The sequence below is a fragment of the Elephas maximus genome, chromosome X, assembly GCF_024166365.1.
Source record: "Elephas maximus indicus isolate mEleMax1 chromosome X, mEleMax1 primary haplotype, whole genome shotgun sequence".
Classification (NCBI taxonomy): domain Eukaryota; kingdom Metazoa; phylum Chordata; class Mammalia; order Proboscidea; family Elephantidae; genus Elephas; species Elephas maximus.
The window spans coordinates 160,568,973-160,590,254 of record NC_064846.1 but is presented as its reverse complement, the minus strand read 5'-3'; the positions used below and the strand labels follow the sequence as shown (position 1 = coordinate 160,590,254).

At 47.6% G+C, this 21,282-nt stretch overlaps 1 protein-coding gene across 10 annotated transcripts in view; it reads right to left on the bottom strand.

Moving 5' to 3' along the window:
• PHKA2 (phosphorylase kinase regulatory subunit alpha 2) overlaps positions 1-21,282 on the bottom strand; it is a 76,164-nt gene that overhangs the window by 7,578 nt on the left and 47,304 nt on the right. For 8 of the 10 annotated variants that reach the window (XM_049873420.1, XM_049873426.1, XM_049873428.1 and 5 more), the window contains 16 exons: positions 19,664-19,742; positions 16,940-17,074; positions 16,184-16,293; positions 14,907-15,051; positions 14,574-14,652; positions 11,392-11,561; positions 10,422-10,595; positions 9,269-9,357; positions 8,098-8,231; positions 7,544-7,700; positions 6,743-6,822; positions 6,286-6,364; positions 6,063-6,192; positions 5,370-5,471; positions 1,599-1,717; positions 765-794 (listed from right to left, as the gene is read on the bottom strand). In XM_049873420.1, the coding sequence (XP_049729377.1) occupies positions 765-794; positions 1,599-1,717; positions 5,370-5,471; positions 6,063-6,192; positions 6,286-6,364; positions 6,743-6,822; positions 7,544-7,700; positions 8,098-8,231; positions 9,269-9,357; positions 10,422-10,595; positions 11,392-11,561; positions 14,574-14,652; positions 14,907-15,051; positions 16,184-16,293; positions 16,940-17,074; positions 19,664-19,742 (1,812 nt within the window). Of the gene's footprint in view, positions 1-764; positions 795-917; positions 1,004-1,598; positions 1,718-5,369; positions 5,472-6,062; positions 6,193-6,285; positions 6,365-6,742; positions 6,823-7,543; positions 7,701-8,097; positions 8,232-9,268; positions 9,358-10,421; positions 10,596-11,391; positions 11,562-14,573; positions 14,653-14,906; positions 15,052-16,183; positions 16,294-16,939; positions 17,075-19,663; positions 19,743-21,282 lie in introns of those variants that run through there. The other 2 variants (XM_049873429.1, XM_049873427.1) reach the window with 2 other exon arrangements.

Here is a 21,282-nt window from a genome sequence, read left to right as displayed (position 1 = left end):
TGATCAGGGAGAAGAATGTTTTTAGTTTTGTGCTGTCCAGTAGATTCCGACTCATGGTGATCCCATGTGAGGGTGGAACTACCCCAAAAGGTTTTCTAGGCTGTAATCTTTATGGAAGCAGATCACCAGGTCTTCTTCCCACAGGGCCTCTGGGTGGGTTTGGTTAGCAGCTGAGCAGGGCTCCTTAGGAAGAATAGCAGTATTCTTTTCTGCTGATGTAATCGACGGCCACATTTTACTTTTACTTTTTCCTGATTCTTTCTTTCTTTCTGTTTGAACAAGACGCGGAGGGTCCCTGGGTGGTGCAAGCTGCTTGGCTGCTAACAGTAAAGTTGGAGGTTCAAGTCCACCCAGAGGTGCCTTGGAAGAAAGGCCTGGCAATCTACATCTGAAAAATCAACCACTGAAAACCGTATGCAGCTTGGTTCTACTTTGACACATCGGGTTGTCGTAAGTTGGAGTTGACTCTGTAGCAACTGGCCTTTTTTTTTTTTTTTTTTTTTTACTGGTTTTTTTGAGCAGGGACCCAGGACCAGTCCAGGACCCTTTCACCAAGTATCCCATAAAACTGGAGTTTGATCATTTTTTTAAGGGCCTGGGGCCAGGTCATTTCTCCTGCTTTTGAGTCCAGGGGCTACCTATCCCACACCTCCACCCCACATGCATCCACACCGCTTGTCCGCACAGCCTCGCTCTCCACATTCAAGCTGGAAAGAACGTGAAGTGCCCACCGCAAAGGATCAGACAAGGCAAAGATGGTTCACCTGTTCATCAGCACTAAATCGCCTAGTCATCTGCAAGTAAGAATACATCAGGAAATCAACAAAAGCCAGCTCTCAAGACAGAGCACCCTGCTACTTCTGTCCCCCTCTAGATCCCAGTGCAGTGCTGTTAAGCAGCAAGGCGGGGGGACCCACCGGCAGTCGTGGGCTCACTCTAGTGGGTCATCTTGACCGCTTTTGAAACAGAAAAGAAAATCGGAGTGCATTTCTCACTGCAGGTCCTGCTCAAAACAGGGAAAACACATCTCTTTACTGTGGATCATGGTCAAAGTTTGATAAACACTGTCCTGCCCCAGCATACTGCCTGGCCCACTAGGACTGAAAAGATGCTGGCTGCAGTCTGGTGGGGTCAGTTCCAAAGGACCATTACCGTGAATTACATAAAGGTGAGTAAAGACAGACAAGAAGCAGCTCTGTGGACGGGGGAGGACAGGTGTGCGAGCGTGCTGTTCTATTGCTATTTCACTGGAAGGACACATCGGATGGAGAGATGAGCCTGATCCGTTTTGAACGACTACTTTTTAAACGGCTGTGGCCCACTTGACAGAGCGGCTCTGGGGGACAGAGACACACACGGAGAAGGGCGTCTTCCAGAACATTTCCGTGCCTCATTAGTTCAGGGTGAGTGTGTGTGGGTGCACGGGAGGGGCCCTGGGAGAGCTGGGCACAGGGGTCTGTGTGGATCCCAGGACAGAAAGGACCTTGTGGCCTCCACAGGGTCCTGCATGCCCTGGGTTTCTGTCCCTTTCTACGGTGAGCCCAGGTAGGAACACCACTTCTTTCCCCAAGCTGCTGCCACCGAGGGGATCTCCTTACCTGTTTCATCTCGCTCCTCAGCCTGTTAATGCCACTCCTCTCGGTTTTGGTGACTCCAGTGTGTCCCACCTCATGGATGGAGATGGCAGGGCTGGATGTGGCGGAGTGGATAGGTCGCACTGGAGGGAAAACACACACACACACACACACACACACACACACACACAGAGTTCTTAGAAACGATAGTTCCCACCCTGATGGAGGAAACGCACGCTGGCAACGGGCTTGCTTTTACTTGTGTCTCCCCCATTGATGATCAACTCCCTTTGAGAAGGGCCTCATGGGCCCTGGCAGTGCTGGGTTTCCAGCACCTAGAACTGTGCCTGCTCCACAGGCTGGGCTCAGTGTGGGCCTCTTGGACACAGGGAAGAAAGAACAAACATCACTGAAGTGGCACGCCAAAAACACCCAATGGTTAACAAAGAATGGCTGCCTTGAGCATTGTACTCTTTTTTTAAAAAAAATATCTATATGGGATCAAATTGACAATAGCAACTCGAAAGATCAGAAAGGAACCTTAGGAAGCAGTGAGTTTATGTTAATAAGAGAGCAACAATTCAGAAAAGGAGGGTGAGAATGGTTGGGCAACTGGAAGAATGTAATCGGTGTCACCAAATGGGACATGTAGAAACTGTTGAATTTTATGTTTTGCTGTGTATATTCTCGACAGCAACCCAAGGAAAAAAATCAAAGGGAAGAAAAAGCACCCAATGGACATAAAGCTGTTACTGGGCTGGATATATTATTTAAAAATAATTTTTTCCTTATCCAAAATCGCACCTTCCTTGTAGAAATAGAGACGAACCAATTAAGAAGGCCGGTTAACACCACCTACAGCTAACATCTGTGGGTACTTTAGTCGCTGCCTTTCCAGTTGTGCCTTCTATGACCATGTCTAAGTTTGCAACTTTATATGTGTGTGTGTGTATAATTCCTGTAATCTGCCTTTTCACACTTAGAATACCATGAATGTCTTTCCATAGCATTAAATAGTCTATCACCTCATGTTTAATGACCTCACGGCATTTAATGTCAGGAGTGGTCAATAATACAAAAAAAATTTTTTTTTTCAATTTATATACACCACTGTATTTTGATTTTTCTAAAGAGTTTGTCGAGAATAAAATGTAGGGCCCACAGCTGACCCTGCCGGGCTCTGACCTTAGGCCTGTGTGACCCGAGGGATGCTGGTTATCCTCGGGAAAATTACAAAACTGCTGTGCACTCATTAAAGGGGTTCACAACTTGGGTGTCTGTGGCCACTGCTGAGCAATCCTGGGGTGCGCCTGGGCCAGGTGGTCTGGGCCTTGGGGCCGCAGTGAGTAAGCCACACCATGAGCAGGGCAGCACTAGCAGAGTCAGTGCTGGGGCGGGGCACAGCAGTGGGCCTGCCAGGACCTGGGACTCAGGAGAGACTTCCTGAGGGAAAGAAAGTGGAGGGGCCTCGGGGCTGGAAAGAGCAGCTGAGAGAGCAAGCGTGACAAGGGCTGGAGGCCAGAGAAGCCGTGATTTCCCTGAGGAGCAGCAACAGAAAGAAGCGTCAGCTACAGAGGGGCAGGAGGCTGACCCGCTAGGCCAGGCCACCATCACCTCACTTCTGACGGACTGCCCCAGCCAACCTCGGCGCTCTCCTGTCACCAGCCCAGCCCATGCCCCGCACTGTGGCCGCAGTGATCCTTGTGTCACTGCCCACTCAGAATCCTTCGAGGCCTAGGTCTGTCTTCAGGATACAGCCCAGACAATCCTCACAGCACCCTGCAAAGCCTCCCATCACTCAGCCCCTGCTCCCTCAGCTCCTAGCCCCCAGGCCAGCTGCACTGCACTGGGCATTTACACATGCTGCTCTCGTCCACCCTGCCTGTTCCCCTGCCTGCTCCTCATTGCCTGCGAAGTCCTCTCCTGCCAGGGGCCCAGCTCCAAGGTCCCTTCCTTGGGCAGCAGCCCCTGTGCACCCCGCTCCCTCACCCAACGTACCACTGAGGCACAGGAGTGGGGGACACTGGTGGGGGGAGTAGAGGTGGATGGGGACACCCTGGAGGGCCCCCAGGGAACACAGCACTGAAGGGACAGCAGAGAGGGCGGAGGCCACAAAGGAGAGCAGTGAGGAGCGGAGGGGGAAGAGGGAAAGCGGGAGGGGGAAACAGAGCCAGAAGGGTCTTCAAAGCAGGGGGGAGGCGCGGGTCTGCTGGGCAGCCTGTGTGGGAAATATTTCTCTCCAACATCTCAGGACTTAATCAAAATTCTAAGCCTCTTGCACTTGCTGATTTAGAAAAATTGAACAATTACAAAGGACAATTAACAAATGATGTTCTATCCCAGAAGACATATCTATAGTTTTCAAGTGACATTGCTCTCTCAGCTTCATAAGCATCGACAGCTTCCCACTAATAGCAATCTCTTAGTAATTCTCTATGTCCGACCATGTATGCAATGATGCCGGCAGGTAGAGCACATTCAGTATTTATCTTGGATCTCTGTATTTCAAGGATGGTGCCTTTGAAATCACTGAGAATGACTTTTGGACAAGGAGCTTGGGCACTCCTTCAGGAGAGGAGAAAAGCCATCAAAACACATCTGACTGCTCGGTGCAGCCTTTGTTTGCCGTCTGGCATGCATTTGGGGAAAAATACAGAGTACCCAATGTACTTCTTATTAAATGAAAAGAATGACAGCCCACGGCTCGTTTTTTGGGCTTGATGAAATAAATTCAGAACTGTGTCTGCAAATCATTTCACTTTATTCTGAGGAGGAGAAATCATAATTGCTTCAATTGTAATTAGGGAGCATTTGTGAACCGAATCCCACCAGAGCCAGGGCAATTGTTTTCTAGCGCTGCAAAGGAGGGTCTGGTCCAGGGAGAAACACAGTGAGCAGGGCAGGGCTGACGCAAACACACTCAGGAGGTGGCGCTGCGAGGCTCTAGAGGACTTTTCTCCAGCCCTAGGAAGGGCCGCAGGGTCTGGTTGAGAGCTTTCACCCAAATCAAATGGTGACTTTAAGATAGCCCTTTCATCCTAGCCCTCCTAACCTCACACCCTCCTACCACTTGTCCAGGAGTGTGAGCGGGTAGACCTGTGTACACCACGTCCACCTACAGCTGCAACGTGAAGACACGTTCTCCCAGGGAACCTATGAGGGTGCCACAGAGACCTACTGCAGAAGCTTGAGCCTTGGGCTCTGTCGATCTTGTTAAAAGCACCAGTACCAGCCGCTGTTGAGCTGATCCCAACTCATGTTGAACCCATGTGTATCAGAGTAGAACTGTACTCCACAGGGTTTTCAATGGCTGATTTTTTGGAAGGAGATTGCCAGGCCTTTCTTCTGAGGTGCCTCTGGGTGAACTCAAAGTGCCAACCTTTTCAAAAGCAGCCAAGTGTTTAACCATTTGCACCACCCAGGGACTCCCTTGTTAAAGTTGTTGTTAGTTGCTGTTGAACTGATTCTGACTCATGGTGACCCCATGTGTGCAGAGTAGGACTGCTCCATAGGGTTTTTAAGAATGTGACCTTTCAGAAGCAGATCACCAGGCCTGTCTTCTGAGGCACCTCTGGGTGGGTTTGAACCACTAACCTTTAGGCTAGTAGTAGAGTGCTTAACCATTTGTACCCCCCAGGGACTCTTGTTAAAATAGGAATCTTAACTTCATACAGTCCATCCCAAATCTCTATTATTGACACGATTTGCATACAAATGAGGTAGTTTGGGGTGATGCTGGGTGGGGTCAGTTGTCAATCCCTGGTCCCCTCCCAGTGAAACTGTTCATTTACTTACTGCTCCTTTCAACACCAAACTCTTTTCCACTGAGAATATGGTGCAGGAGATTCTTCATATCAAAAGGGCTGAGGTTCATCAAACTTTCAGAAGCTTCTTCTCCTAAAAGAAAATGTGTTTTGAGTGTCCCAGACACAGGGCTGGTGACAGGTGACGGCAGAGTTGGGTGGTCCTGGAGGGGTGACAAAGGGCGCTGTGGTAGGTCTAGGAATAGTTCTAACGCTGCTGTTGTAAATCACGTGACTTTTCACATTGTAAAGATCTCCAACGCTGGGATGCATCTTGCGACTGGTATATATATATAAATCAGTGGTCTTCTCCCAGTGAACATGTTATTAAATGGGGGATGGGATAGCATCTGAGAGTGAAGAAATACCGGCAGGAGCTTGGAGGTCAGGGGTAGGAAAGAAGAGTCAGTGTCGCTGCTGAGGTTCCAACGATAAACATCACTAGGGCCTCGCTTTCCCTGACTCAGGAGACTAAACCCGCTGCACTGGAGGGCTTGGCGGGAGTCACACTGGAATGGCGGAACCTCATCAAGTATGAGCATATCCAAAGCTTTCAAGCCCAAGTTCAAAAATATCTGAGCAGGCGTGCCATCCCAGCAGAGACCACATGCTGACAAGATGGCTTAGCATTGAGGGGTGGCAGGGTGGGGTGCGTGCAGAAGCTGCCAGAGCCCCTGGATCTCACCTGAGCAGTTCAGGCTCCGTGCCAGCTCTGTGGCCATCACCTGGATGATCAGCCCAATCCGGAGTCGGAGCATCTCCACAAAGAGGCTGGGCTGGGCCCTGACATACATGGCCAGGTAAACCACAATTTCCTGATGCAGACACAGGGCAGGGACAGAGCCTCAGAGACCGAGGACGGCCTCTGGGAGAGGAGCGCAGCCTGCCTTCCCCCGCCAGCCCCTGACCTGGGTGAGGACGGCGATGCTGATGTCTTGCCCGCTGGCTTCATAGATGAGTTTTGTGAGCTCCTCTGGGGGGAGGGGCCTAGGAGGGAGCAGCGGGTCACAAACACAGAGAAGCTGCCCAGGAGCATGACTCCTCAACTTCCATGGAAAACTAAAAAGCCAAACCCATTGCTGTCGAGTCAATTCAGACTCATAGCGACCCTACAGGACAGAGTAGAACTGCCCCACAGAGTTTCCAAGGAGCACCCGGTGGATTCAAACTGCCAACCTTTTGGTTAGCAGTGGTAGCACTTAACCACTGCGCCACCAGGATTTCCAACCTCCGTGGAAGAGCCCTGTTTTCCTCAGGAGAAACTCCCAAGTGACAACGTATCTTTCGGAACCCCCCTCCTGAAGGACAGCTAACAATGGCGTTTCCCCCACGGCTCTTCTACCAGTCTGGGCCCTGGGGACTTACGCAGAGATGGTCTTCTCCCGGGGCTCGGGGGGCAGGCCCACCGTGAGCTGCTTCTGGTGTGACAGCAGGTCCGTGCAGGCCTATGCATTTGGGACAAGGGGGGTGGGGGCGGGGAGACCCAGGAGGGTTACTGCCAGTGAGATCAGAAAGGTACCGTGACGAACCTTACGACTCATGTTGCAAGGTATTTGGAAACTTCATGCTCAGACCCCAGGCTGAGCAACTCAAGGCAGGGTTGGGTCCCAGTGGTCTGTGTGTCTCTGCTGTGTGGGCCAACGCCTAGCCCCTAGTGAGGAGGCATTCAATGCAAACACACAGGCCGCCCTGATACTCAACCAGGAGGGCTGGACCACCATGAGATACTGGCGGTAAGGGTTAATGACCGCATTAGAGTCCTAAATTGCTGGTTTCCCAATTATTCACCCACAATAAATACCATCACCTTACCATAACACTAAACAGAATTTAATCTTACTTTGCTGTCTTAGAAGATGGTTCTGGAATTTGCAGTGCCCGGGGTAGTAAATATTAATGGTCTTTGCATGTGCAAAAATAAGCGTGCTCTGTTTAAGAGGATGCCAGGGCACAGAGCACCCTCCTTGTATATCTCGGTAAACCTCTTCCTGTCACTAAGAAGGAACATTCTTCCCTCATCTCCCAAGGCCAGTGGGAGGTCAGGGAGGAGGCCCTGCTTCATCTAGGTGTGAAATGACTGTTTTCCTTTACAAATAACAGGAAGACTGGAGGTGAAAGAGGGCTAAAGGGAGGACCAGGGGACAAGCCCAGTACAGTGGCTCTGACCTCTGCCAGGACCTCCACTTTCTTTCTGAGCAGGCCCGAGATGTAGCGAATCAAACCCCACTCTTGGTTCAAGCCGGCTTTCTTATACAGATCGCTGAGGAGGTTGTGAACAGTGACCCCGTGCTGTCCAGAGAGATTTGTGTCCCAGCTGGGGCCCCTGTTAAGAGGTAGAAAAATTCAGAAATATGGCGCTGAGGACAGTTGAGAGGCTAGATTCTTTCAACAGAACAGACCTGTAGGGAGGGGAATTGCTGTGCGCTCCGCCAAGTGCTGCTAATGGTCAAGAGAAGGTGAGGTCTTACCCAGGCAGCCCTACATCTATTTGAGACAGAAGCCTAACATCAGGGAACTGTGAAATTCTGGACTCTTCCAGCCTTCTTGCCCTGGGAGGCCAGCACTGAGTAGCAGAGAAGGGGAGGGAAGTCTCATCACAGTGACCCTGGGCAATTGGGTGAATACAGGCATGGCCCAGGATTGGTGGAAGGCCAAGAAGGCAAGCAAAAAGAACTGAGAAGAACAGAGAGGGCTCAACTTAGTGGAGACCACAGACTTACTTTATTACATAAAGAATATACAAGATGTCTGCTTGGTCCTGTAGGTTTGAACAGTCTTTCAGATGCTCAACCAGCTTCTCGCAGTCCACATCACCACGGTCATCTCGAGGCCACTGGAAATCACCTTCAGGAGCCTGGCCATACAAAAGTCCAAAAGGAGGGGAGAAGGGTGAAACTAACATGTGGGCTTTTCAGAAGATACAGAAGTGAGCCCCCACGCTGACTGTGCTGGGCTCTAGTGCTCCGGTGGATCTTCGGCACCTTTTTTTTTGTATGCTTTTACCATTTTTGATCACTGAGTCACTGCATTGGTCAATGTTGGCAAGAGATCCGAGTGAACAGGTTAAAACGTGTGAGTTTTATTTATGCAAAGCTCAAAAACTAACTTGTGGGGGTTAGAAAGCATGCAAGCAGTTACGTTTAGGGGGAGGGAGAGATTGGGAAGGCGCAAAGGGCAGTAATTCACACATGGCCATTGGCATGGTGATCACTCACTGAGCTGTACTCCTCTGCTTTAGGCAGTCTTCTGTATATATGCTATACTTCAATAAAACATGTTTTGGAAAATAAAACAAGCCAAAAAAAATAATGTGTGTGGGTTTGAAACAACCTAAAATTGAGGTTAGGTTGAAATATTCTCCAACAGAAACTGGATTTTTCTATTTATGTTAAATAAAATCAGAAGAGACTTATGGATAAAATAATAAATTATGGGAGTCAATGGAGAACACCTTGGTATTTTATTCTCCTGAAGAACCTTATACCTTTTTTTCCCCCACATTAAGAGCATAAGGAACAAAGCCCCAGAGCCTGCTTTGCAAGCCATCCCCCGGGGCCAGCCAGCACAGATATACGGTTGGGTTAGGCAGGGAGCTAGTTTATTCCCTCTTGTGTTACACGGGTTCTGATGAACAGGCAGAAAGTCAGTAGCCTTTTCCTACACACAAAATATAAATGATCGCATCACATTCAATGTACACACTGACACAAATGAGATTCCCAAAGACTAAGTGGTTGGGTTTACCTCAAAACCCAGAGCTTCTAACTCTCCAAGTCCTGGATATCAAGAAATACGATTCTTTCTTTTGAGTTCAACTATTTATAAAAGTTCTTGGGATTAAAAGCACCAGTGTAGAACATTTTATATTTTTTAGCTATTCAAATATTTTACCTTTTTTAGGAGTGGCTGAGGAGAATCAACAAGATTCAGTGATTTACGATGGGTACTCAGGACTTTAGTTGGCAAAGCCATGGGAACAACTGAAAAACAAAAGAATCAAGAGAGATCTTCTGAGGAGCAGGTATGGAATAAGACAGTAAAGCAAGAAGTGGAAGAGCTGAGATACAGAAACCTGGAGAGCCAACCCAGGAGACAAGTAAAGGAACTCTCCAGAATGATCATGAAGGAAGGTCCCAGGACAAAAACTACATACCAGAGATGGAGGGCAACCAAGCCAGAAGGGGCAGTTAACTTCAGAAATGACCAAGCTGAAGGACTGTCATCACCATGCCCTCTTTATCTTCTACTTTTCTTTTTTTTAACCTATTGGAACTATTCTAGAATGTGCTCTACCAAAGCAAAGGAATAAATTGAGAAAGGGGAAGACAAGTGATTCAGGAAACAGGGAATCCAACTGAAGAAATAAGCAAAGGAAATCCCAAGATGACAGTAAAGAGAAGTCTCAGGATGACACATATTCAAGATGCCTAGTGTGCAATCAGCCCAGACAGAAGACTCATGGACTCTTAAGAAAAATAGTGGACCCCAGAGATTCGCTGATATGGCAGACCTTGTGGAAATTTGTATTGCGAGGTCAATGGAAGATGTGGCAAGAAAACAAAGCAAATGAAAAGACAAGGCAACTATTAACTTTAGAAAAACAAAAAGTAAAAATGGCAATATAATCAGCACACTGTAATGCTCAGTTGGAAGTAATATTTGCATAATATTATAAAGATGAACATTGATTTAGCTAAACTTTTAATAAAACTACATTGGTAGGGAGGAGTGATGATGTAAGACAGCTAAATCCTTATTCACATAATAGAAAATCAATAGATACAGAATAAAATCAATGCATCACAAGACAGCAGTATAAACATATTATTTTGGAAAAATGGAGATACGTAAATACCAGAAAAACAACTAAAAATGTTGACAGTTGCTGTCTCTAAGTAGGAGGCCTGGGGGAGTGGGAAGGGGTGAGGCTGGAAGCACCTGCATTTTGTTATCATTTAGGACTCTCTGATTTTTTAAATTATGTCTGTGTATTACTTTGATAAAAGATATTAATTTAATAGGCAGAAAAGAGTTAATAACATACACGGAATTTCCAAACCCTTTGCTTTTGCCACGACAGAAAGTATATCCCGAGTGGAATGGACAGCACTGAAAACATGGTGGTCTTCTGTCTTCTTACAAAGAGGGGGCAGATAGCACTTCAAAGATGTGCTTTGCAGCAGGTGGTTGATATACTGATCAAATTCATCTTGGCTTTCTGTAATTGGACAGGCAAGAAATACAGCCAATGAAAACAAGCTGCAGAAATATTCTAAACGCATAGGAGTGACTATATATGCCATGTAGTACCGAGTCAATGTAGTGGAAGATAACACTTAGATTGAGACATCTGCACACTCACCCTAGCCCTAACGATGTAAAAAGAGATTTACATAGGTAATATATGTGCTTATAAATGTACTGTTTGGAAAAACTTCATCCTGGGAAAAGACAAGTCAAGGTAGTATTTATATCACATCATCCCAAGATGAGCTGAAGAGTATATAAGACAATTTGAGGGCCAGCAGCCATTGTCTGATCTTTTTGGTCTGATGTGTCATGAGTGAGCTAACCATGATGGAACTCCTAGCCCCAATCCCAACTACTATCTGAAAGTAAAAATGTCACTTTAACCCAAGGGTTCACTCAATTTGAGAAATGTTATATGCATAGGGTTACGCCACTCGGGTCTAATCAAGCCTAGATCATTCTACCATTTCCTTCGAAAATCCAAGCAGTTTGTTTCCTTCTTCAGGATGTAGTTGGTGAAAACCCCTAGTTCCGAAAACTCTTCATCCTTCTAGGTTTAATAAAGCCCGACTTTTGAGTGCGTCATTTGCAGTTTAGGTTTTGAAATTAGCATTTTATTCATCTTAGTACATGCCAGCTTCAGAAGCCTCTTCTTTGTTATTTTAATTACCAATCATTTTCTGTGCCTGAGCCTACTGGCAATTTTATCACAAAAGGTTTAAATAAATTTTGTAAAGCACCTGCACAAGTATTCCAAGCCATACCTCGATTACAGTTGTCTTCTAAATACCCTCCTATTTCAGAATCACTGTCAGGACTGAAGCTTCCTTCGCTGGCATCATCAAACAACTTCTCATCACAGTCAGGGTCCAGGAAGGTCAGGTATGTGTAGAATGAGGTGGTGAGAAATTCTGCAAGGTTCCCTAATTTCACTCTGCCAAGAAGACACTATGTTAGAAATGCATGTGGAGCGTGGACAAACCTCTGCTATGAATCACTGAGAGACTTTTCAACAACCAGGTGGCATTTCTGCCAGATTCAATAAATACATGATTCTGTAGACCGCCCCATATAAGTAGTCAGTCAGATGGCTGAAAGCAGAGACTATCAGAAAGATGTTTACCTGTGTTTTACTGACTATGCAAAGGCATTCGACTGTGTGGATCGTAACAAATTATGGATAACATTGCGAAGAATGGGAAATTCAGAACACTTAATTGTGCTCGTGAGGAACCGGTACACAGATCAAGAGGCAGTTGTTCGGACAGAACAAGGGGATACTGATTGGTTTAAAGTCAGGAAAGCTGTGCACCGGGGTTGTATTCTTTCACCATACCTATTCAATCTGTATGCTGAGCAAATAATATGAGAAGCTAGACTATAGGAAGAAGAACGGGGCATCAGGATTGGAGGAAGACTCATTAACAACCTGCGTTATGCAGATGACACAACCTTGCTTGCTGAAAGCGAAGAGGACTTGAAGCGCTTACTGACAAAGATCAAAGACCACAGCCTTCAGTATGGATTGCACCTCAACATAAAGAAAACAAAAATCCTCACAACTGGACCAAGAAGCAACATCATGATAAACGGAGAAAAGACTGAAATTGTCAAGGATTTCATTCTACTTGGATCCACAATCAAGACCCGTGAAGTAGCAGTCAAGAAGTCAAAAGACGCATTGTATTGGGCAAATCTGCTGCAAAAGACCTCTTTCAAGTGTTGAAAAGCAAAGATGTCACCTTGAAGACTAAGGTGCGCCTGACCCAAACCATGGTATTTTCAGTTGCCTCCTATGCACACGAAAGCTGGACGATGAACAAGACGAAGAAGCATTGACGCCTTTGAATCGTGGCGTTGGCAAAGAATACTGAATATATCATGGAGTGCCAGAAGAAAGAACAAATCTGTCTTGGAAGAAGTACAACCAGAATGCTCCTTAGAAGCAAGGATGGTGAGACTACGTCTCACATACTTTGGACATGTTGTCAGGAGGCATCAGTCCGTGGAGAAGGATGTCCTGCTTGGTAGAGGGTCAGCAGAAAAGAGGAAGACCCTCAACGAGATGGACTGACACAGTGGCTGCAACAATGGGCTCAAGCATAACGATTGTGACCATGGCACAGATCCGGGTGGTGTTTCGTTCTGTAGTACACAGGGTTGCTGAGTCAGAACTGACTCGATGGCACCTAACAACAAGTAGTCAATCAAGACACTAAAACAAAAATTCAAGAGAAAGTATAAAGTGGAAGCACACAGCATATTAAAGGCCAAAAGGAATCTTGCTAATTTCTCACTGAGCCAAAGATTTTACAAAACATTGAGCAAACCACTTTTAACTAGAACTAACCCTTGATTTTTGCCCTAAAAGCCAGTAGACCAGAACAAGCCTGTAAGCAAATATTCTCTGAGCACACTTGAGTCATTGTTTTGAGTCCCTGCCACCCAATTCAGTCACAGAGGGGCAGGGGTATTATGACAGAAGAGACACTTCTCAAAGCCAAATGTCTTTCCAGAAGAATGTGATGGGTGAGCTGTCACCTGAGTGGCTATTACATCAGGCTGGGAAGAGCTCCGCTGAAACATGGGAGCAGGGGCTGGCTACGCGGGCTCCTTCCATAGAGGCTGCGGTCTTCTAGTTCTGCAGGTCTAGCCCTGAGGCTGAGGGCCCATGGAGTTCTTCCTACAGGAAGAAAGACCCTCTGTGTGCTTCTTAAAATAGGATCCCTCCCATTTGCCAGCTTCATATTATGAATTTGTTTAAACAGCTGAGATAAACGTCTGAGGAGTAAATTGAAACATGCAGTACAAATTAATTCATAGGTGCTTGAGCTTCAGAGGGCAAATGGGCTGCTTGTAGAAAGATGGTCAGAAGGAAAGTAGAGCCTTCTCTTAATGGCGTACAAACCTTTCCCCCAGAGCCATGGGGCTAGTTCTATGGGTAGTCTTGTTCACCCTGGTGGCGTGGAGAATGGAAAGAGACAATAGATACGTTCTCTATGAAGTCGCTAGTAGAAAGGAGTTGGATTTATTAGGCTAAAGAGGGCACAAAGGTGGAAGGGCAGTAATTTCAAAGGGCTTCTGATCGTGAGCTACCCCAAGTGGACCTATGGGTGGAGTCCAGCATATCGACTGAGTCTTTTTAAAGAAAAACCCTCCAGCCTAAAGTGAAAGCTGAAATGAGATTAAACCTGTATTATTAAGAGCTGAGTAAGCTCTTCACAGAGTTCTGTGAGTGCTTTGCCTCTCTCTAAAAACAACAGGCCCCCTGATTCCCGGCAGCCTCCTCCAGCACAGCAGGTTCTGAGGGCCAGGTTCAGGACTCACGCAGACCTCTGCCGTGGCGGTCTGGTGACTCTGGCCAAGGCACCTCCACTCTTTATACAGTTCCTTGTCCAGAAAAAGGGAACGGAGCCCACCTTACAAACTGGTGATTCAATGAGAGAACATAGCAGGGTTAACAGACATGCTAGAAGCGCTCAACAAAGGCAGACAGTATTATTTTCACAATGGTGAGATTTTGGGGAAAGAATTTATTTTGAAAAAAGGTTCATTATGGGCTTACGGTACTTTCTCCTGGTTATGATATCATTCACCAGGTGATAACTTATGCAGACTGGAATTCAAATGTCTGACAGTGGATGGATGGCAGCTGTGGGCCTGGCCCTGGAAAGGTAGGTGGTCCGAGAGGGACCAGGGGAAGCTTGAAGTGAGGGCCACTTGCTGTCAACAGCAGGCCCTGAGAGCTTAACAAACATCCACCAAAGGCTGTCTGAGAGATGATTCAAGTTTCACATGGCTGGATTAGATAAATTTGAACTTCTTTTAACTCTAAAGCTCCACACTTCGATGTCCAACAATTAATATGAAAAATGGGGGGCAGAGCAGCAAAAGACTTTTAAAAAAACGGCCAATGTTACGTTCATTTTTAAAAATCACAAATCACCTTGCTCCTCCAAAATAGCCATCTTCTAGTTTTCTAATTGTAGACAGAACTGCAGAATGGATGTCGGCACCATCATTTGCTAAGGGTGGAAAAGTGATGGATTAGTTTACTTAATCTGGGAATACAAGTTTTTTGGGCATGCATAGAAATGTTTTCATCAATACGGACTAACTAAAATACTTATGGCATAGAAGATTCCCAAGATAGGAAACCCAACGGCCAAGGAATGTCCCCTAGTACTTAGCTCGTTCCATGGGAGCTGTTTTAAGTATTTTGGAAAGGGCCCACATCAACACTGGGGTGTGAACAAGCCAGGTGAAATGGATGAGTTACTGAGCATGGTGTGGGTGATGGGGAAGGTGAGCATGGGTCTGCCCGTCATCCGCCAGCAGGTGCACAGGTAGGCCAGCTCAATCCGCAGCATCTCCACGATCATCTCGTTGTCCAGGGCCAGGTAGAAGTGATGCTGGTCGGTGAACTGAAAGTCAAAACAGGCCAGGTGAAAGCCATCCTTTATCTATCTTGCAACATAAGTTGTCACTCATGGCAGCACTCATTCTTATCTTTTGTTGCCAGGGAAAGGCTCGGTCCTGGCTTTAATCTGTCTGACCACGAGGCTGCTTGCCTCTGGATCAGACAAATCAATCTGTCGCCTGCTGAGAAGCCACTATGCTTCATTGGTGCGGAAGGGGAAAGTGCGTTCCTAGATTCATTTTCAGCTCCTTTCTCGACACTGCTGTCCCTGGAAGCAAATCAGTAACTCCTTAATTCCTCCTCTTCCGGGCTGCTGGGTTTGGCGAGAGCTGCGAAGTGAGCCAGCCACTGGGAGCAGATGAGCCGTGGAGACTTTGTTTACCTGATGGATGACCTTGTTAACGTGGACTAAGGTACTGTTGCCTGATGTCAGTGACAAACTGTCCTCTTGGCCTCAGAACCAGTCCACTCTTGGTTCTGGACTAAAACTCGTTAATAGGGGAAATAACTCACAAGATTTTGGTGAGTGGAATGGACTAAGATGAAAAAGAGCAACCCAGGGTCATGACCCAAGATCCTACGGCCAACCGTGTACCCAGGTAGGTGAGGGCTGCACTCCACGTGGACAAAGTTGTCTTTCTAGCTGCCCAAATGGATAAAAAACATTTGGTATGCACTTTCACGGGATAAGCTTTCTTTGGAAACAAAAAATTGGAAGAAGACTTCCATAATCAGAAACCTAAGCAGAGTATTCAGTATGCCGACCGAGGGCTTGGGGGTCTGAAAACCAGACTGGCTGTGTGCCACACAGAGGGCATGACAACAGCCTATGCAAGTACTGGGGATTAGTGACAATCAGGGGCATAAAGTGACATGTCACTAACACATTTGTAAAGCGGTGTGTTCACTACTGCTCGTGACTAGAAGTGATGTCCACTCAGTGCAAGCCAATAAGCATTTATTGAGCACCTACTGTGAGCAAAAAATTGTAGTAAGAACTGGGTGCTGTCTTACATGTCTCTGCGTGAACATGCACATGTATCAGCTCCGAGTTCAAGGAGAAACGCCCACCAGACAGAACAGAGAGCTTTACAAAAGGGGTGCTTGTTGGTTTGCTCCTGGCCTGCTCTTCTCACCTGGGGTGTGAAAGTAAAGATCTGGTTCCTAATCACATAGAGTTTAGATGTGCCAAGGACACCAATATGCCGATATGGTCGCCCACTCAATTTCATATTCTTGTTTCGTCCTATTTGAAAATCAAAGAGAAATCGGAGTTTGAGTAAATACCATAACAACTAATCCAGGCAACTTAGGTTAAGGCTGGGCTTATTTTTATACTAGACAATCCACTCTGGAGTTTGGTTTTTCTCGTACCACAGTCCTTCTCCAAAAATGGGGACAATAAACAAACTCCACCCCTTTCTTTTCATGCAAATATTATGAACAGCCCCGGTTCAATATCCCTAAGGAATAAAACTATTAAAAGGCCTTTTATAAACACTTACTTTTATTTAGTACTGAGCCATAATACTAAACATAGTCAGATCGTTAGAAAGTCAAGTGAACACCCTCCCATTTTTATATGTAAACAAACATTTTCTGATACTACGGATAAGAATGATCGAGATACAAGTGACGGTTCCACATGTGGCTTTTCAAACTTAGGCTCCTTATTTCTGCAGCAGAGCTGGCTCTCGTCCACCCCACCTGCCCCGACGCCTCCTGAAGGACGTGAGAACAGCTTGTGCGCAAGCGAAGCAGTGGGGCCACCTCCTGTGTTGCTCTTCCCAATTATTCAGAATTTGTACCTACACCGGCCCCCCATCCAGATCCCAAACCTAGAGCTGAGATTCCCACTCACCAACCACGTCCTGATACCTCCCCAGACCTACCAAGCTTGGCATATATGTGGCTCAGAATCCGGCCAGGCTGGACGCGAATCGGATGAATGTCAGCAATACTCTGAACGCTTATCCCATGTTTCCTCAACAACTCCTTAATGTGATTGTTTTCTGCCAAGACAGTGACTGCAGACAAGGAGAAGGGAGAGTGCATTAGCCTGGGCCTCTGTCCTCCTGGTGCGGCTTCTGCGTTATTTATCGTTCTCTTCCTTGGGCCTGTGAGAGCTGCACTAGCGTGCTCTGCTACCAACCAGTGTGCTCTGAAAATCATGGCACTCATCCTGCTGCTGCTCTGCCGGTCTCCCTCTGTCCTCGAGTGTCCGCAATGTGCAACAGTCTGAGGAGAAACTTGTAGAAATCATCTTCAACAGGTCCCAAGCCAAATTACCCCATTCCAACTGCTGTCCTGCTGCCCTTTGCGTCTGCACTGGTTCTGAACCTGTCATATCTTTTCAAGTAGCACACTGGGGTCCTTCTGGAGGGGTGGGAAAAGCTCCACAGGGGGATGCCAGGAGAAGCCTGTGCCTGTGGCCCCAGAGGACGTATCAGTGGAGTCTGCTCACACTTGGGGCTTGGACTGAGGAGGATAGTGGTTGGGAATACCTACCCTCCTGAGAGCAAGGAGAGCAGGCAGCTGGTGAGGATGCGGGGGTGGGGGCAGCAGCCTGGCCTACCCAGAACCATAGCACTGGGCCTGGCCCTGGCCCTGACCCTGGCCCTGTGCGGGGTCCCATTTGCAGTGCGTGAACCAGGGCACCTGGCTCTCCAGCAGGAGGAACTTGGGGCCTGGGACGTGGGGGCCTTTGGTGGGGGTCAGTGCCCCTACTTGGGGCCGCACAGGGATCAGCTAGGCCATACCTGCCACACCAGGACTGCTGGCCTTGGCAAGAAGGGGCAGTGCTTGGGCAAAGGGAAGATGTCCCGGGGAGGGCCCTGGAGGAGGCAGTACTGGCTACAGGGAGAGTGGGTGGTGGGCTGCAGCAGAGCCAGCTGGGTAGTACTGGGGTCTGCAGACACTGTGCTAGGCCAGAGGAAGAGGCTCGGCTACTGCTAAGGTGGCCGCCAACCCCCACCATTGTTCCCACAGGCGGGCAGGGCCTGAACATACAATGTATCGAAATGCCACCAAGACCTGAATGTCACCTCTTATGTGTATACAGCACTTGATACTTGTCACAGTATTTTACTATCCATTATGTGATCTGGTCTTCCCAAGTCCCTGAGGGAAACACTACATGCTGAAAGGGCCAGCTGTGGCTGAACAAGGGCTGGAATCTAACCCTCCAGCTCCCAGCAAAGGGGGCTAGATTAGCCATGGTGGGTGGCTTCCCTGAACACCTGTCTCTTCTGGGGCTTCCGATGGCACGTGGACATTCACAATTATCAAAACCACACGCTCCCTGCAGACGTTACCCTTTTAGAGCAGTGGTGTGGACGGAGCCCTGTGCGGCTTGTGAGCTGACACGGCCGTGTGCAGAGACATTTCTGAAACTGCACTTGCTCTTACTACACACCAGCCCCGCTTGACATTTTCCTTTCTGGTCTATTACATTTTTTAAAATGCTAGTCAGGACCCAGAAGTGTGGTCCAGCCTGCAGTGTGACAAGCAGCCTTTTCGAGGGTAGCTGACAGCACACGCGCTGGCTAAGGAAGGGGACAGACTCTTGAGTCAGGCTGTGAGCAGGCCATCCGGAAGTCAGTAGTGGGTTCGCACCCCCAGCCGTCAACTGCGGGGCCTTGAGTGAGTAAGTTAATCTCTAAACCTCTAAGATGGGGCTGCTGATAACCGCTGTCACAATTTTTACCTCATCAGCATGCTGTGACAGGTCAGTGTACCTCACGGAGGGCCTCGTGCACAATACTGACCGGGTGACGACCTGCGGGGCGTCTCGCCACATCATAGGCACATGCAGTACAACGAGGCAGTGGCGCCAAAGTCCTTTCATTTGCTAATAATTGTTTTCAATGGATTACGCGCATAGTGCCAATCAACACTGAAGCTACCAGAATGATATGGGCCTTGTCCTTAAGAAATGTAGAGTCTAATTTAGGGGAAAGAAGGTATCTGCACAACATGCTATAAGATGGTACATAAGAGTTCCAGGAAGCACGGAAGAGGATTTGGTGCTTCCCAAGAAGTCCTCTCATTTAATCTCTAAACAACCCGGTGAGGGGGGCACAGTCTCCTGGTCTTACAAATAAGGACTCTGAGGCACCTGGGCGTCACGAGCCAGAACCGCTGCAGAGCCCCAGCTGCCCCTGGCCCTCTTGAGAGGAGGAGCTGGCCAGAGAGGAGGGAGAAGAAGGTGGAGGCTGGTGAAAACCTGGGCCTGGAGCTCTGACCAGAGGCCAGAACTCAAAGGGAAGAATGATTCAACAATCCTCATTTGTGTTCTCAGTTTTTATCAGGATCAGGTTTGATTTTTCAAAGACTAATAGTTATGAAAAATGGTGCTCAATGAATTACTTGTGCCCCAGATGGAATCAAGGTCTAGAAAACAATTGCTTTGTAGAAATTAAATTTGTGGCTGGGAAGAATACTGTTGCCTTTGGGAGCTACTGAGTCATGTAAGCTATTTCACAGAGCTGCTAGACACTAATGCACGTACATGCTTTTTTTTTTCTTTAATTAAATAAGAAACTAGGGAACAATTTGAATTAAAAATAGCATTGGTTTTTCCAAGTTAAACATGAATAGTAAACACACGCACAAACCTTGTACTACAACATCAGGTTTGACTGAAGTGGAAAATCTTCTATTTAGGGGATCAATTTCACCAGTGGCAAGGAATCCCTATGAAAAGAGGAGTATTAACACGATGAAGCACTGATTACCCAAAACTACACCTTAAACCTAAGTTTTAAAATGTAACCCGCCGGGGCTCACAATGGGTAGTATGTTATCCCTTTATAATTTTTGACTCAATTGCTTGTTGTCTCTGAAACAGAATGGACCATTCAAGTCACCACTGCAGACATGTACCAAATTTCTGGCACCCAGCCCTCCAGGAAGGAGCCCTGATGGCACAGCAGTTAAGTGCTCAGCTGCTAACTGAAGGGTTGGTGGTTTGAGCCCACCAGCCGCTCCACAGGAGAAAGATGTGGCAGTCTGCTTCCGTAAAGATTACAGCCTTGGAAACCCTATGGGGCAGTTCTACTGTTTTACAGGGTCGCTATGAGTCAAGATAGACTCAATGCCAAGGGGTTAGCCCTCCAGGACTAATCAAATACGCTTCCCTTTGTGCGAGGGATGATAATAATAATAAGTCCTCACTGCATGCCGAGTGCAGTACGGAGCACCTTTACGGACACAGTCACATTCAGGCCCAGTGAGATGGGCACTATTATCAGCACCACTTTACAGGTGCCGAAGGTAAGCAGCAGAGTGGGGACTTGACCCGCAGCTGACCACTCGGAAGCACTGAAACCCTCCCCTGCCTGCTTGCCAGATGTGCCCTTTCACTGAATATGGCTCTCCTCACATTTTCTACAAATGGTCTGAGCCTCAGGAAAGAGGAACAGGGTGCTCAGGGAGATCTGGGGAGGAACTGGATCTAATGCTGGGCCTGGACAAAGGCGTTCCACTGAAGTGGAGGAAACGGGTGAGCAGAGTTACTTGTTTCCCATCTCACTGATATAGAAATCAGAGCTGCCAGGTACTGCAGAGACGATCAAGTCCAGCCTTTTCACTTTACAGATGAGGAAACTGGGGCCCAGAGAAGTTAAGTAACCTGCCTAAAGTCACAGAAGTAGAGGCAGGGCTGACTTTCCAAAGTAGATATACGTGTATTCCTCACTAATAAAGACAGAAGTAGAAGATACAGTCTGTACCCCTAAGGACATGCCCGGGAAACTGGGGAGCCCAGACATACCTATGAAAGAGGAGCTCTACCTCAGCAACTACAGCTTCTCAGGACAGCTTCCACTGCAAGAGCTTTAATGGTGGCCTTCTACACACTGAGAACCCCAGTGGTGTTCTCTGGCCCACTGCTCCCTCCCTTGTTCTAGAGCCTGGCAGCCCACCCAGGGCTTAGAGGTGGCAGCCTAGCTCCCTGCCCCAGGCTCCTCCCTCGCAGTCCTCTCCAGGGGCCCAGGTGCTCAGCTGGGCAGGTCCCCTGTGAAGGTTGAACCATCTGATCCACTCTGCCACACTCAGGTCTGGGGACTGAAGTTCTAGGTGGCTCACGAGCATTTCTACTGTAAAAGCTCAAGCCTGGGGACAGTAAGTCAAAGCTTAACAAAAAGAATGAGTTGGTGGCAAGTAGACATTCTAGGGAAAGGTGTTGTGGGCTGTCTGAGGGAACTCCTGACTAAAAAATTCACCACAGAAAAGC